We start from the raw sequence: 16,020 nt of genomic DNA, 5'->3' as shown, positions 1-16,020 counted from the left end.
ATATCCGAATTAAGGTTTAATTTGAAGCTAATATTTACAGATTCTGTTATCTGCTTTGTGAATGCTTAAGAAATGTTGAGGGAGGCTCATTTGTCATTAATTTTACTAAATTATCTCTTCCTCAAGTCTTTGTTAGAAAAAGTTGCACAGTTGGAAGATCTCAGTGTCAAGAAGGAAAAATTCATTCAATCCAATAAAATGATCGTTAAATTTCGGGAGGATCATATAACGCGCTTAGAGAAACTCCAGAGAGAAGTGAGGGGCTGTTTTCTACCCGTAGAACAGGAGGAGCTGCTCCATGAGTTAAGGGAAGAGATCCAGACTCTGCGAGAACAGGTGAGGCCAGGTTACTTGGGCTGCTCTCTGAGAGCAGAAAACTTCATAAACGCAACAGCAAAGATAGGGCAGGTGGGTGCATGATTTGTTGAAGTGACTGTTTTTTTCATGAATCTTATTGGTTAAGCCACTTGAGCTATTTAATTCAGGTAACTAGTTTGTTAGTTGATTTCCTTCAATCTCTCTCAGTCTGAGATGGGGAGAGGTAAGTTGTAGAGTGAGACTGCGTCCATCAGCCAGGATAGAGGCCAAAGCCACTGGGCCAAAAAGAAGCACCTGTAGCCTCCAGGAGCACCTTCAGAAGCTGCTGCCATTGGGGCTTCCCACATTCCCAAATAACTTGTTCACTCAACACTTTTTGTGTTATGCTGCATTTGCACCTCTCAACCAACCTTGTTTGGTTTTAACAGGATTTTATTTGGGGGTGAGCTCAAAAAATAAATGAATCTTGGGTAGAAATAACAGCTTTCACGTGGTATATAATGGGTCATAATGAATTTCTCAAAAACCAGGTGATGGAATATGACTATATTTAATACTGTCACAACTAATACTTACTAACTAATACTACACAATTAAGGCTCTGATTTAATTTCTGTGACCCAAGTTAATCTTTTATACAGCTATAAAACTAATTTGGGGGGTAAGGAATAGGACTTAGTTTGACTTTTTTTAAAATAAATTTTAAAGTGTGAAGTTGAAAGCAGATGGGCTGGTTTCTCAAGTAACATTTCTGCTAAGGACAGTGATGACAAGTGATTTACTCTAAGCCGTGTAAGCTGCCAGGTTACTTTTAGGCACACTCAGGAGTTTAAGAAAAAAAAAAACTTTTGAGATATACTTCTAGGAATAGACTCAGTTGAGTACTGTGATTTTAAAAAAATAAAAATTTTATTTCCCATGACAGTTGATAATCTCCCAACAGGGAGGAATACTAAGAAGAAAAGCTCAGAATTAAGAAAGTGGGGGTGGAAGGGGATAAATTAAATGAAATATAGTTTGGTAGAACCCGCTGACCATATAATTAAGATGTTATCTTTATCAGGGCAACCTCATAGTCACTTAACATTACTCTTAATAAAGAAAGGTTAATTCTTGCTATCTGTCATATCTCGCATAGTCATCAAGGGATCAAATGGAAAGATTCATAGAAGGTAGGAAGTTTATTGCAATAATACTGTGTTTTTGGAAGCCTTCATAGCTGTGGAAGTAGCATAGCCTAGCTATTATAATAGATAAAAGTTAACATATGTAATGATTGGTGTCCAAATGATCGTTGTATTTCCTTTATGTGCATGAAACTGGGGAAGTAGGCCTTTGCTCTTGACTGGTTACTCATGTGCAGGATTCATTTAATTGTAACATTTTCTTTCCAAAGGCATCTTAGATCTCTCTTTGGGAAATTTAGTTTCAGCAGACCTGTTTGCTTAGAAAATTGTATTCTACAATAAGAATGTAATCCAGGTCTATAAACCCCCCTGTCTCACAGATAGAGCATCACCCTCGTATTGTGAAGTATGCCATGGAAAACCACTCCCTCAGGGAGGAGAACAAGAGACTTCGGTCCTTAGAATCTGTGAAAAGAGCCCAGGAAATGGATGCACAGACCATTGCAAAATTAGAGCAAGCTTTCTTTGAAATTTCTGGCACGGAGAAAAATGATAAAGGTAAAAACAAGATAGAGGAGCAAAAGGGACTGAGAAATACTGTGCATCAGAAATATAGGAATTTGCCTTGTAAAAATAGTTTGTTTTCTAAATAGCGTTTGTAATGTTTTTCTAGCTTTGGCCTTAATTTTAGCTTTAAGCGCTGACTCTACCTTGTGTGTTATGTCCTCTGCATGTGGAAATGACTGTCACTTATGTGCATCATATTTTTTCTTTTAAAAACTAAAACATTTTCTTTAAAATCATAGTGATGAATTATGTAGCATAATAGAAATAGCAATGAAGTGCCTATTTTTACTTATCATTTAATCAGTATTGGAGTTTCACATAATGCAGCCTAATGTTTTGGTAATAGATGATATTTCCATTTAAAGTGCTTAGCCTGAAAGTTCAGTTCATCAGACGTTTATTAAGTCCTACTCAGTGTAAGACTTTACACTAGGTGCCAAGCAGGAAAACAGTTCCTGTTCTCAGGATGTTCCCAGTCTAAGGGAAGAGTCTAAGTACAAGCAACATATGAACAGGGTAATTGGAAGATAATGAGCAAAGGGAATCACTGGGAATGGCTTCTTTGAAAGAAGCCAGAGGTGCTGCGGGTGGAGATGAGCAGGTGGAAGGGTCTAGGCATGAGGGACAGCCAGAAAATCTCTGAAAGAGGGTCTTGTGGGGGGAAGAGCAAGGTGGCCAGTGCCACTGGATCATGGAATAAAGTGTGTAAGAAGACTGGAAAGATGGGAGGGGTCTATTTATGAAGGGCTTTAAAAACAAACAAAAAAAATCTCTTTGATCCCAGGGGTAAGAGGGAGTCACTGACTTTCATTGAACAGGAAATTAAAAAGGTGAGCCCTGCTGTGCTTTAGGAAAATACCTTGACAGCTTAGTGAAGGATGCCTGGAGTGGGGAGAGGCTTGAGGGAAGCAGACCCCGCCCCCAGCAGGCTCTTAAACCATATGAGGTGAAAGAGGGGAGCAGAGTCAGAGAAGAGAAGGGGGCATCTTGAGGAGATGTTGGGAAGTTTGAAAGCTCAGGCCTTGCAGCTGATTGGACATGGGGGAGAGAGAGGAGTATAAGACAATCCTTTGGCTGTGACCTGAGGATGGGAGTTAAGTAGGTGGGCTATCAGCCTGCCACATACTACATGCTTAACAAAAACTTCACTTCTTCAAGTGAAGTTTCTAGAAAAAATGATCACCTTGCGGCCAAGATTCTTCTGGTGAGGCTTCATGAATGTCACTGGGCATGTCCTTGGACACCAGGCCTGCATTTGGTCTCTAGGCTGAGGCCCCAAGCCTTTCCCACTACATAGAACCTACCAGTGCTTGTATTCTGTTGGCAGAATCTTTGAGAACCCAGGGCCAGATCTGCACCATGCACAAGGCCACAGTGGAGATTTTAGTGTGGGAAGAAGACTCATAAAGACCATCCTGGGTCAGACTGATAAGCCAGTCAAGCTGAAGGGCCCTCCCAGCACGTGTCCTCTTGTTGTCGGGCTTAACACAAAGCCCAGCCCCTTTGGGCATTTCCCCAAATAACCTGTTACGCAGCGATCTGCTATGAAGTTGCCTAAGCTTTTCTTGAATATCTGTATACTTTCTTGCTTGCAGCACCCCCTCAGACAAAGAGTTCCACAAGTTTATTTCCACATTGTATGATGATAATTTATACTAAAACTATTTCCTTCAAGCCTTAAGAGATACCCTTTAATTTTCTGGAGTTTAACTGAAGCTTGAACTTTTTAATGATGAAATTTTATGAGAAATTCTAAATTTTTTATAATCATATTTCACAAATCCCTTTGTACCCTTGATCATTTTAAGTTCTCTTTTCTAGACTTTCTCTATCCATCCTAAGATAGAGGTCAAAATCACATACAGTATTTCAGCCAAATACGAACTGCCCTTTTTTAAAATGTCATAAATGTTTTGTTTCCAGTGACCTCTCTTGCCATGTTTTGTTGGCCTTTTGTGGCCTCGGAAGCACTTTGAACAAATTAGGGAATATAACAAACTATAACTCCTGTTTGAAGCTCGCTCATAAATGCTTTTTACCCATACTTTAAATCCAAGTGCTTCCAAAGCTGATCCCTGGGTGACAAATTTTGTTAATAGTTGTGTGTGCAGAGGAATGCCTATTTAGCTATGTTCTTTGTTCCCCATCTGAGCTAATATCTTCTAGCCATAACCAAATATTTCCCATCCTATGTCACCCCAGCTTGTGTTTTCTGTTACTTTGAAACACATTGGGTACGTCCTGGGCCTACAATTAGATCATAAACTTTTCAAAGTCAGAAATGTGTGTTCTCATTTTACTTCTCCCCCCTCATGCTTCCATTCAGCATAGGACATATAATGCCCAGTATGCTACAATTAAGGAGTGATTGATAAATATTGTTGGCTGAGTGGCTGACAGAAGTATTGAAAATATTGTATATTAACCAATAGTTTAGTAGTTGAGAGTTTCTGTGCTTTTGCCCTGTTGTTATTCAGGTCAGCAAGGACATGCTCTGATGACTTCCTCAGAATCCAGCTCATCGGCCTCAGTAGAAAAGCTAAGAACACAACTTCTCCAAACACAGGGTGAATTGAGTACTTCAAAGCAAGAATACGAAGAATTCAAGGAGCTCACCAAGTAGGTGGCCCTTCACACAGACTGCTTGCGATACCTCTATCCAATGGATTTTTAATAAGGAGCCCCTTTTTCCAATGATGTATGTCAGCAATTTTAATGCTGACTCCTTTGGATTTGGGATCCTGTATCTGACTTTAAATGTTAGTAATGTTCACCAGCTAATGACCATGGCCACAGTTTTATGTCTTGCCAAAATATAGATGGACTGACTGATATCCAGCTCTTTATTACTCTCTAGAATAGGCCAGCCCAGACTTTACAAGTCTTATGAATGCATTAACAATTATACCGTTCTTGAATTTCAGATTTTAAACCTTCATATGGCCCTAAAATGCTATTTGTGCAAATGTGTGGTCTTTAAGATTTTAAAAAAATTAAATGTTGAATTAATATGTTAAAATCAACTTGTTTTGATTACTGTCATTTTCAGACTCAGGACCTAATTCTATTCTGTAAAGGAAAACCATGACTAAAAATTATTTCGTGTCTTCTCATTGGTCACATAAACCACAATAAAATAAGCCCGTTAATACTTTGGTGATATATAAACAGGAAAAAGCAGCTGGAACTGGAGTCAGAGCTTCAATCCTTGCGCAAAGCAAACCGGAGCCTGGAAAGCATCTTAGAGGCCACCAAAGCGTCCAAGCGCCAGCAAGTATCTCAACTGAATAAGATCCATGCAGAGACACTGAAGGTAGGGGTCACACTGGGGAGGGCAGGAAGGTGCTGAAGTCACCCTTTTATCTTCAGTCAGTCAATGCCTTGTCCTACTGGCTACATCGCTTATCATCTTGAGAATTTACAACCACTCGTCCCAGCCTGGTCAGTGCGCCAGCTCTCCAATTCTGTGCCTTTCCAGAGACTGAGCTGCCAACGTGGAAGGAAAAGAAGCCTTCCAAGTGGAAGGGCTGTAGAAAGCATGTAGAGTTTGTGGCAATACCTGCTTTTCAAAGTCAAAATATTAGGGGCTTGATGTGCAAAATGAACAAGAATATGCCCGGAAATTGAGGAGTTTCAAACGTGGCCACAGACGGAGGAAGATATATTTTCAGATTAATTGGCTTTTCTGCCACATCCCCTCACAAGTTGTTTTTTCAATCAACAAGGTTACAAAGGGCTATTTTCTTACATTATGTTAAACTCTTGTTTTTTTAGTTATTTCTGTTTATGATTGTTTTGGTAACTTTATCTTCTTCGTTTTTTCATTATTTAATCAAAAATTATGTTCAACATTAAAGTAATATTTCAAACTAATTTTTAATTGTTCCCCAGTAGAATGTAAGTTCCTTCAGGGCAGGCATTGGTTCCTATTTATCTAAACTCTTAGTGCCCAGCACAGTGGCTGGTAATACCTGGTAGGTCCTTGACAAATGCTTTTTGGATCGAAATCAATTCACATCACATATTATGCACAAGAAAGTGGCCTTGCTAAAATCTTTCTAAAATAGGAAGTGTGAAAGATAGCCCTAGATTTGGGTCAGTGGTGGAGCCACAGATAGAATTTGTGAAGGAAAAAGAAACACCATGAATTCAGTTGAGTCTCGAGCATGTTGAACTCAGGAGGAAAATCAAGACCAAGCGTCATTCTGGGCCTCCTCATCAGTTGTGTGTAAGAGGTAGCCATCGAAGTCATGGGAAAAGAAAAGAAGGGTTAAAGGCAAAGATTTGGGAGACACCATCCAGAGGGGTCAAGGAGAGGAGATCAAACACCTTAGGAGACCAAAGAGGACTGATCAGATGGGGGTGGGGGGAAGGCGGCCATAAACCGAAGGAAACAAGGACCCAGAAGCCAAGACAAAAGGCACGATCCAGAGGTGGGTGATGGTTGACAGTGTCACTGCAAAGAGATCGAGAAGGAGGAGGAAGAAAAGGCCAGTAATCTTTGAGGTTTACCACACACGCTGTCTATAAGTGAAGGTTTTTTTCTTAGAGCCTACTCTTACCCTAGAAATTTAGAGGATGATTTCTTACCTTCATCTGATGTACCTTACCATGAAGCACACATCTTCTCTCTTCACACAGTTTTTAAATGATTAAATTAAAATGTACTAATGCTTCATTTCATGATCATTTTTGCAACAGATCATAACTACTCCAACGAAGGCTTATCAGCTTCGGTCTCGGTTAGTACCTCGACTAAGTCCTGAAGTCCTGAACTTTAACGCCATGGACACTCAGAACGCAAATGACTTGGATACTGATATATTCAATGAGCCAGTTCCTCCAGAGATCAATGAACAAGCTTGTGAAGCCATTTCTGAAGAGCTCAAAATGGTTCAGGTACCTTGTTGCCAAAAGAAAGGAGGTCAATGCTATTCTCTGTTTTAGTCCTTTATTTATCTTGAATCTTAGCTGTTTAATTTCCTACAGTATCAAAATTGGTTTTGTATTTAAGGGTTATCTTAAATATGGTATAATTAGAAGGGAGTGATTATGCATTTTCCAATATAAGGATTGCTTCAGCTCTTAGCTTTAATAAAAACTTAGGGTTTGTTGGTATCTATTTGCTTATACTCTAATAACTTGAGTCTAAAATCAGTTGCCACAGAAATGTTTAGACTTTGTTCCCTTCCTCTTCTAGAGAAAGAACTTCCTAGAAAATTCTAGATTAATCCAGAGTTTCAGTTACTAGTTTTTTAGATTGATGCTTTGCCACATTAACAAATGCTGAAAAAGCCTAGCAATGATCCTGAAACACGCTGGGTTTTCCTGCCACAAAGTGGACCTTTGCCTCCGTTGAGCTTTTTAGTGGATTTTTCTGGTGTCCCAGGTTGTGGTGATGGCTGGCCAAACAAAGGAGTATTTATTAACACCATGTGCAGAGCTCAGAGGTGCGCACCGAGGCACCAATAGAAAAGGAAGGCCACCCCTGCTCTGGGGAAGCTCACACTCTAATTTGGAGGACAGCATGAATAGAAAGGGTCAGCTGAGGGACAGGTGGTAAGTCACTGGACCAAGGCTAAGGGTAAGGCCCTGGCTGCCATGTTCCATAACTAGTTGGTCCCTGCCAATGGCAAAGGGGGAATGGGCTAAGTGGGACTCTGCATTTACCTCTGGTGGGGAGGAGCTGGGGTGGTGGCAGCATCCAGATAGAGAGTGCTACGCTGAGCAATAGAGACCTGTTGCACCCTTGGGCTTCCCTTTGGAATCTGGGCAGTTCATGGATATCCCTCCAAGCCTGCTCCTGTTGGTGGTAGTAGGAAGGAAGAAAACAAGCACTTATTAAGCACCTGCTTTGTACCAGGCCCTGTGCTGGGTGCTTTACAAATATTATCTCATTTGATCCTTACAACAACACTGGGGAGTAGGTGCTGCTATCATCATCCCCATTTTACAGGTGAGGACACTGTGGCAGACACCAGTGAAGTCACATGCACAAGGTAACCCAGCTGGTAAATGTCTGAGGCTGGATTTGAACTCCGGGCCCAGTGCTCTGTGCACTCTGGTGCCACCTAGCCACCTAATCGTAGGACTGCACCATTTGTGATCATTGTGAAAATGCCTTCATCCCTGAGTGGACCTTTTGTCACTTTTTCAGGAACAGCTGAGTGTTCTTCAGACAAAGCTGGATGAAGAAGAGAGCAGAAACATGAAGCTTCAGCAGCATATTGACAAATTGGAGCATCACTCCACACAGACACAGGAGGTACGAAAGTGCAGAAAACAATTCCTAACATAAGGGGAAAATCACGTGACCAGGGTGCCAAAGGAGAAAGCAAAGAAATAGCCATCTGAAACTTTATGAAACAAATGTGTGACTACTGGAATGAATTCTGACTTGCTTCAAATTGCCCCTCATGTTTTTCCATAAATGCTCAAGATAAGAAAAATGTGAATCTTTGGTAATTCAAAGAGAGTCGATGTCCAGGTTTTTTCTTATTACTCAGAAGACCTTAAAACGTGACTCTAAGTAGTGAATTATTTTAGATGTGATTTGATTTGCCTCTGTTCTCTTTCTTAACTGTGATCCTTTCTTCCAAAGCTCTTCTCTTCAGAAAGAACTGATTGGCATAAACAGCAGCAGGAATATCTCGCACAGCTGAGTTCCCTCGAAAAACAGCTTCAAGATGCTCGCAGCAAGAACAAGCGTGAGTGCTTGGCGAGATCGGCTTTCTTTTATATGGTTTCATGCGAGTCTTGTTTTTATCTCTTGCTCCTGGGAATAATAGCCTTCAAGGTCTGTTTGTGGTTTTGGCTGAAGCTGGACTGCTTATATTTTGATTGTAGCAAGTGCAGTAATCGTAGTATATCCTTTGAAGCAATTTTCACAAATATTTATGACACTTGGGAAAAACAACATTGTCACAATTTAAAACGTTTGAGCTGCCGTGAAAAGTGCCTTTTCTTTTTTACATTTTTCTTTTACTTCTCCACTCCTGTGCTTGCATGTGCAATATCATCGATGTGAGGACTCCCTCCAGTGGCACAGAGTGTGACCCATCTATGCTTTCTTGTCCTGCGACTTGTCCATGTTATCTTGTGGGTCTCGAAGTGCTTCCGGCCAACATGTTGGCAGCCGCCCTTGAGTGCTCTTGACATGGCATGGATCCCAAGAGAGCAAGTGGGCAATCATCAGTTACTCCTCATTTGTGCTATAAAGGCATCCTGCCTCTTTTTCTATTTATAAATCTCCCTGATATATCTTTTACATCATTCTTTGGTGCAGTTCATTTTTGATCATGTGTCAGAGCCTACCCATTCCTGCTATGTACCTCTGCATTGTTCTTTGGGAGATCCAAAGTTGAGTTCTGGGTAATTCCATGACTCACTGGAAGCCATACAGCATCACTGGAAGAAGGTCCATATTTAAAAAAAAAAAAGCCTTTGTTTCAGGGAGAAGTTTGGGATTATGAAAATTTCCCAAATGCAAATCACACCCACTATCTTATCTCCTTTTCGTTTCTGGGCCTAGTTAATTTTTCAGTTGAATTTTTTTTAAAAATCATCAAATGTTTTGTTTCATTTTTTCACCTCTTCTCTCTCCCTCCCCAGGGGCGGGTGGGGGAGGGGAGCAGGACGCACCCAACCCTTATGAAAAATATATGTATCAAACAGAATAAACTCCTATAGCGGACACTGCCAAAAATTGTTTCTCTTTCTGCATGTTGGTCCATAGTCTTAATTATGGTCCTCTGAAGTCTTGATCACTGCGTTGGTCAGAGTTCTTAAGGCTACATAATTGTTCATTTTTACAGTGTTGGTATTGTAGTACGGATTGTTATCCTGATCCTGCTCAGTTCACTCTGTACCACTCCATTCAGATCTTTCCAGGTTTCACTGAAAGTCTTTTTTCATTTCTTACAGAATAATAATATTTCATTATATTCACATTGTTATTGTTGTTCAGTTGTGTTCACCCACTCTTCGTGACCCCATTGGGATTTTCTTGGCAAAGATACTGGAGTGGTTTGTCATTTCCTTCTCCAACTCATTTTACAGATAAGGAAAGTGAGGCAAACAGGGTGAAGTGACTTGCCCAGTGTCAAATAGCTAGTAAGTGTCTAAGGTCGGATTTGAACTCATGAACATGAATCTTCCTGACTACAGGCTGGGCACTCTATCCATTGTACCACCTAGCTGCCCTGCATTCACATACCTTAGATTATTTGGCCATTCTCCGGTTGATGGACATCCCACATCTTTGTCACAAGAAGCTGCTATAAATATTTTTGTACATATAGAACTTTTTCCTATTTCTTTGAGCTCCTCAGGTCACAGGCCTAGTGGTGGTCTTGCTGCATCAAAGGGTATGCACAATTTGCTAACCCTGGAGACCTAGTTCCAAACTACTCTGCAGTAACTAGACCAGTTCACAGTTCCACCAGTGAAGTATCAGTGTGTCTGCTTTCCTGTAGCTCTTCCATCAGTCATCATTTCCTTTCTTTGTATACTTTGCCAGCCCATTTAATTTTCCATCCGTAGTATCTCTCCAAGGTTTATGCGTGTCTTAGTCTGGACAGTAGGCATTCTTTTTTCAGCCTAGTTTTTCCTGTGCAGATAGTTAGACTGAACTAGTTTGTTATGTGGTTGTGGACCTCATTTAGGAAGTGCTTGGAAGGCCCAGAGTTAGTCAAATCTCAGAGTGTGTGAGGAGGTGGGAACCAGATTGTGAAGGACATCACCCAATACCTGCAGCAATTCCCATGTGATTCTCAGGGCTCCAGCCACTGGAGTTCCTGAAGTTAGAAAGTGTCATGGCCAGACCAGGCTTTAGGAAAGTCTCTTTGGCCTTTGTGTAGAGGCTGTTGTGGAGTCGGTAGAGAGGTGAGACTGGAAACCAATCGATTTGGAGTCTGAAGACCTGGATTTGATTTAGGATTTCATCAGTTACTCTGACTGTGACCTTTGTCACTGATCCTCAGGTTTTTCAAGAGGAAATGATAACAACTGCTTCTGTTATGTCCCTGGCAGGATTGGTGTTAGGATCAAATGAATAATAATGGATGCATGCTGTTTTCTGATTACTACCCTCAGCATACTTATCTGGGGATATTGGCCTCCCTGCCATTCCTCCTACCAGATAACTCCCAATTCCATCCTTTATCACTGGCCAGGCCTCATTCCTAGAATTCTCATTTCTGCCTCTTGACTTCCTTCAAGTCTCTGTTCAAATCCAACTTTCTGCAGAAAACCTTTCCTGATCCCCCTTGGTTTTAGTGCCTTCCTTCTAAGCCTAGCCTCCATTTATCTTGTCTGTATCTTATCTGTACAGAGTTGTTTGCTTGTTGCCTTCCCCAACAGACTGTGAGCTTTTGGAGAACAGGGGCTATTGTCTGTCCCAGTGCTTAGCACAGTGGTACATAGTAGGTCCTTAATAAATGCTAATACAACAGGTTGGCTTTATCTCTTTAAAAATAATTAGTGTTTACAAAAGAAATCCTACATAAAGTCACAGGCCCAGAAGTAGAGGAAGAGGAATATTTTGAGTTCTCAAATGTACTAGGTTATTAACTGCTTAATTATCCAATCTCTTGACTTCAAATTCAGCAAACACAATACTTCAGAAAGCTTTTTAACTTTGCTGACATGCTGATTACTGGCATGAGTTAAATTTGAGTTCATTTTATTATTTCAAGAATATACAGTTTTCATGGGAGACATATGGATGCTTCTTTCACCAAAGCTCTTCACACCATGATAGATGGTAGTAGTTGACACACCTTTGATGAGCCCCTCTGACATTCTGCTAGTTCTCACACAGTCAGGTTTGCGTAGGACCTTACGAGCTTATATTCTACTGGTATTGTCTTAGAGAATCCATTGGTCTTTAAAAATTACTTTCTCAGGGATCTCTGCTTTGCCCTGATTCAGGAATCTCTACCTCCTGACTTCCCCTGGTTTCCTTCACATTGCAGCTCAAATCCCACTTTCTACAAGAAGCCTTTTCTCTGAGAGTATCTTCACTTTTTTCTTGTTTGTACATAGTTGTTTATACGTTTTTGTCTATATCCCTGGGCCTGAGTGCCTAGCACATAGTAGGCACTTAATAAATACTAATTGACTATTGATTGTCACATCCATGCCACAGTGTAGCATCAAAATAGATTTTTAGTGGAGGTAACCTCATTTATCTTACAAAATTAATATTGTTTTTTAGTCATGACAAGTGAAATACAGGACCTGCGTATAGTTCTTCAGTCTGCAGACAAGGAGCTGTCTTCAATGAAATTGGAATACAGTTCATTAAGAGAAAATCAGGAAAAGGAGCTCAGTCAACTTTCCCAAAAACACATAGCTGTCCAACTCCAACTAGATAATGTCAGGTATTGCGTTCTTTTATCGATGATTCAGATGACTGATTATCCAGAGTTTATCGTATAGATCTTGTATAGAGTTGTCGAATAGAGCTTTGACTGTAAATGATTTGAATATTAACTTTGTGTTGTTCGTGTCAGCCATTTCCATAGCTTACTGTCACAAGCAGTGTTTTATGTGTCTTGTCATTGTTTCTTGGATCTGCTCTCTATCGTACTTTGAAGAAATAACACAGGTACCAATGCTTTGATCCAGTTGGGGTGGAAAGATGCCTAGCTTTAGAGTATGAAGGCCTGAATTCCTTCCTGGGAGCCCTGGGACCTCTGTGAGATGAGGAGACTCTCACTGCATGACATCGGAATAAGCTGGCATTGCTGACTTGGCAGAGTACTCAGTGTCAGTCCAGGAGTACATTTCTCATTCATCAAGCTCTTCTTTTTCACCAACTCTCTTCTAAATACTGTGCCTGAAAAGAAGCTCCGGAGCAATGGGTGCCTTCACCCTGGAGCAGCCTGGGCTCCAGGGGACGGGCTTTAACAGCCAAGCAGAGGAGTGTGTATTTTATTCTAGAGGCAAGAGGAAGTCATTGGAGCTTCCTGAGCAAGAGAGTGGTATAGTCAAAGATATGCTTTAGGGAAAGATGTCAGTCTGGTAGCTGTGTGGAGGATCCATGGAAAGTGGAGAAACTGGAAGCAGGAAGGCCAAGTAAGGCTTGACTTTTGCAGCAGTCCGTGTGAGAGGCCTTATCTAGGGCAGTGATGCTATGAGCAAAGAGAAGGTGAAGGGGGGTGGGGGGTGGGGGGACAGAATTCCTTATTTGTGATCATTTCACATTTTGTTGGGTTGTTTTTTTTCCCTCCCCCGTAGATGCCATGTGTTTCTGAATATAAATTAGCCTTTTGTGGCATTTTGTACACCTTATTCATTGTGCATATTTTGCTTAAAGAAACATAAAGGGGATTTTATTTTGATAACTGTAAATCTAGGCTTATCACTTAATGGAACAGGTCTGACTTTTTTAAGACATATAACAGTTATATTTAGTTTATTTCCACAACAGTGGATTTAATATACTTAAAGCAAAATTTGCTTCCCCTTCCAAAGTGAGTCCCATTCACTGTTAGAGGCCTCTTGTAAGTCAGTGTGTTCCCATATAACTCGGAGCATTCTTAGAATGACAGACACTCACCTGGAAATCCAGTAGAACGTGGGAAAAAAATGTTCACTCACAACAAAGAAGTGAGATAGAAAGTGCAAGTTTTATCCCCATTCTGCAGTTTGGGAAACATGCTGAGAGGTTAGACAATGCACACCAATTTACCCCACAAGTGTCTGTCCCAGGTGGAACTCCTCAAACCCAGGAATCCTTGTTCTCAGTCCTGTCTCAGTCCTCACACTTCTAGTATGAAAAAATGTATAGAATTGCTACTATGTGTAAGCTGAAGAGTGGCAAAGATTCCTTGGAGTTTTCTAATATTTAAAAACAACACCAACCACTCCCGTCCCTTCCTTGCATATAGTGAATTTGATATCAGAGGCCCTGGAATGAATCCTAGTTCTGTCACCTGAAACACCAGTGTGAACTGTCTGTAAAAGACTCTAAAATTTTAGAGTCGAACTAACTACTCAATTGCTCAGGGCCCCTGCCACTCTGTGTCTCTGATCCTGTTGTGCCGGCACAGTGAGAAGCTGGCAGGATTTGGAAGACCTGTATCTGGATGCTCACTTTGCCACCTCCTGCCAGTTCAGCCTTGGGGCAAGCCCCATACTCTCTGGGCTTTGGTTGCCTGTCCTGTAAAATGAGGGAATTGGACTGTGACCTCCAAGGTCCTTTCAAACTCTAAGTCTGTGAACCTGTGACCTTTGACTTCTGTTCCATCTCTGCATTTCTAATCCCATCAGCCTAAATGCAAATGGGTTCTCCTTTAAGAGGGCATTGGGTGAACAATGTGGAGCTTACGCTTAGGTTTGAATAAAACACATTGTCTTAATGATTTTAATTACGTAGCACCTATCTTCTTGCTTTGGTTCTGAAGCAGGATGTACTAACCCTAATTTAAAGCAACCTTTGCTTGATGATGCAGGATCACATTATGAAAATAAGTCGTGACACTATGCCATAACACAGTAATATCCTTAGGGGCTGTTGATTTGCAGGCTTCTTTGCTCCTATGTTAAATGACCCCATAGTATTGTACTTTTTATTAAAATGGCATCTGCTTTTCTTGTGTGCTTTTTTGTAATGTTATCACCATCTGTTCATCTGTCAATTGGCATTTCATGCTGTTGTCGATATATTTTTCTTTAGCAGAACTCTCCTTTTTTTTTTTCTAATATCTGTTGTTAGAATAAAGCAGAAAAAAAAATCCAACCACAACCTTATTAGAACTGTATCAGAAGAAAGAATAAATCCAAGTAGGTTCCTAATTAAGAAGTGGGGGGTTCTGTGGTGGAGAAGTGTATTATAGACCTTGGGGATTTTATTTTGGTTGGTCAGAGACTGTTTTAAGCTAAGGGAACTCCAGATAAGTAAGTAAATGAAATCATTATTCAAGTATATTGATTTTGAGTAACAAAATTTTTTCGTTTCATCCAGGATTCTCTTTTAAGTAGTGAGCTTAGTATGCTTAATGATTTAATTTTGAAAGCAGAATTTTTTTTTTTCAAACCTAGCTATTTTGTAAAGCAAGTCTCACCTGTAATGAAACCACACTGGAGACTACCCAGGAGGTAGTAAAGAAGCTGGCTTTCTCAGCTAACCTCCTTGGAAATAGCCTTCTCTCAAAATGAGTCGAGCTCTGTCCTCTCAAATCTTCCCTGGCACAGAGTAATTGGATGGAGTTGAGATATTTTTAAAAATTGTAATTCGAATGAAATTATTAGGTGCCTTCCAACTTGAATTGTGTTTGCTGTGGAGTAATTAAATTGCAAATAACATACCCCTGAATAACTAAAATACATCGAATGTCCCTATTTAACATTGTCAAAATATTTTCACAATGTAGACTAGAGCATGAAAAGGTGCTTGAAACAAAAGCCTGCCTGCAGGACTCCTATGATAATCTCCAGGAAGTGATGAAGTTTGAGACTGATCAGCTTTCCAAGGAACTCCAGGACAGCCAAGAAGCAAATGAGACTCTTCAAGCTGAACTCAATGTAAGGCTTTTGCTTTTGTTTTTAGTTACCGCCTCTGATCAGAATCAGTAATGCTCAGCTCGCTGTATTCAAGAGCTGGCATTTACACTCCTCCCTTGTCCTTGAATGTTATTGCCAGTTGGCATTTTAGACTAACTTGACAACTAGTTATCCCAACCTTGGTTGATGTGAGTGGACATGACACTCCTTTTTTCCCCTTTTTTATCTTATAATTTTATTTTCCTAATTTATTAATTTATTTGTTTTCAGTTTTCAACATTCACTTCCATAAGTTTTAAATTTTCTCCCCCTACTCACGATGGAGAATGCTGTCTTCATCCAGAGAAAGAACTGTGAAGTTTGAATACAGATCGAGGCGCACTACGTGATCGCCTTTTTTTTGCTTCTCTTTTGTTTTTTTGGGTTGGTTTTTTTTTTTTTGGTTCTGTTTCTTCTTTCTCATGATTCATTCCATTGGTCAAAATTCTTCTCCACGACT

The 16,020-nt window shown here is 40.4% G+C and overlaps 1 protein-coding gene across 1 annotated transcript in view; it reads left to right on the top strand.

Annotated features, from left to right (window-relative positions):
• The window catches only part of KIF15 (kinesin family member 15), a 60,258-nt gene that overhangs the window by 19,600 nt on the left and 24,638 nt on the right, over positions 1-16,020 (top strand). The window contains exons 10-18 of the mRNA XM_036759456.1: positions 127-336; positions 1,826-2,003; positions 4,490-4,631; positions 5,184-5,325; positions 6,714-6,911; positions 8,170-8,277; positions 8,614-8,719; positions 12,229-12,394; positions 15,392-15,542. Of these exons, the coding sequence (XP_036615351.1) occupies positions 127-336; positions 1,826-2,003; positions 4,490-4,631; positions 5,184-5,325; positions 6,714-6,911; positions 8,170-8,277; positions 8,614-8,719; positions 12,229-12,394; positions 15,392-15,542 (1,401 nt within the window). The remainder of the gene's footprint in view (positions 1-126; positions 337-1,825; positions 2,004-4,489; positions 4,632-5,183; positions 5,326-6,713; positions 6,912-8,169; positions 8,278-8,613; positions 8,720-12,228; positions 12,395-15,391; positions 15,543-16,020) is intronic.

The sequence above is a fragment of the Trichosurus vulpecula genome, chromosome 5 (genome assembly GCF_011100635.1).
Source record: "Trichosurus vulpecula isolate mTriVul1 chromosome 5, mTriVul1.pri, whole genome shotgun sequence".
In the NCBI taxonomy this organism is placed as follows: Eukaryota; Metazoa; Chordata; class Mammalia; order Diprotodontia; family Phalangeridae; genus Trichosurus; species Trichosurus vulpecula.
Note: the sequence above shows the minus strand (reverse complement) of the source record. Positions and strands in the feature narration are given on the sequence as shown.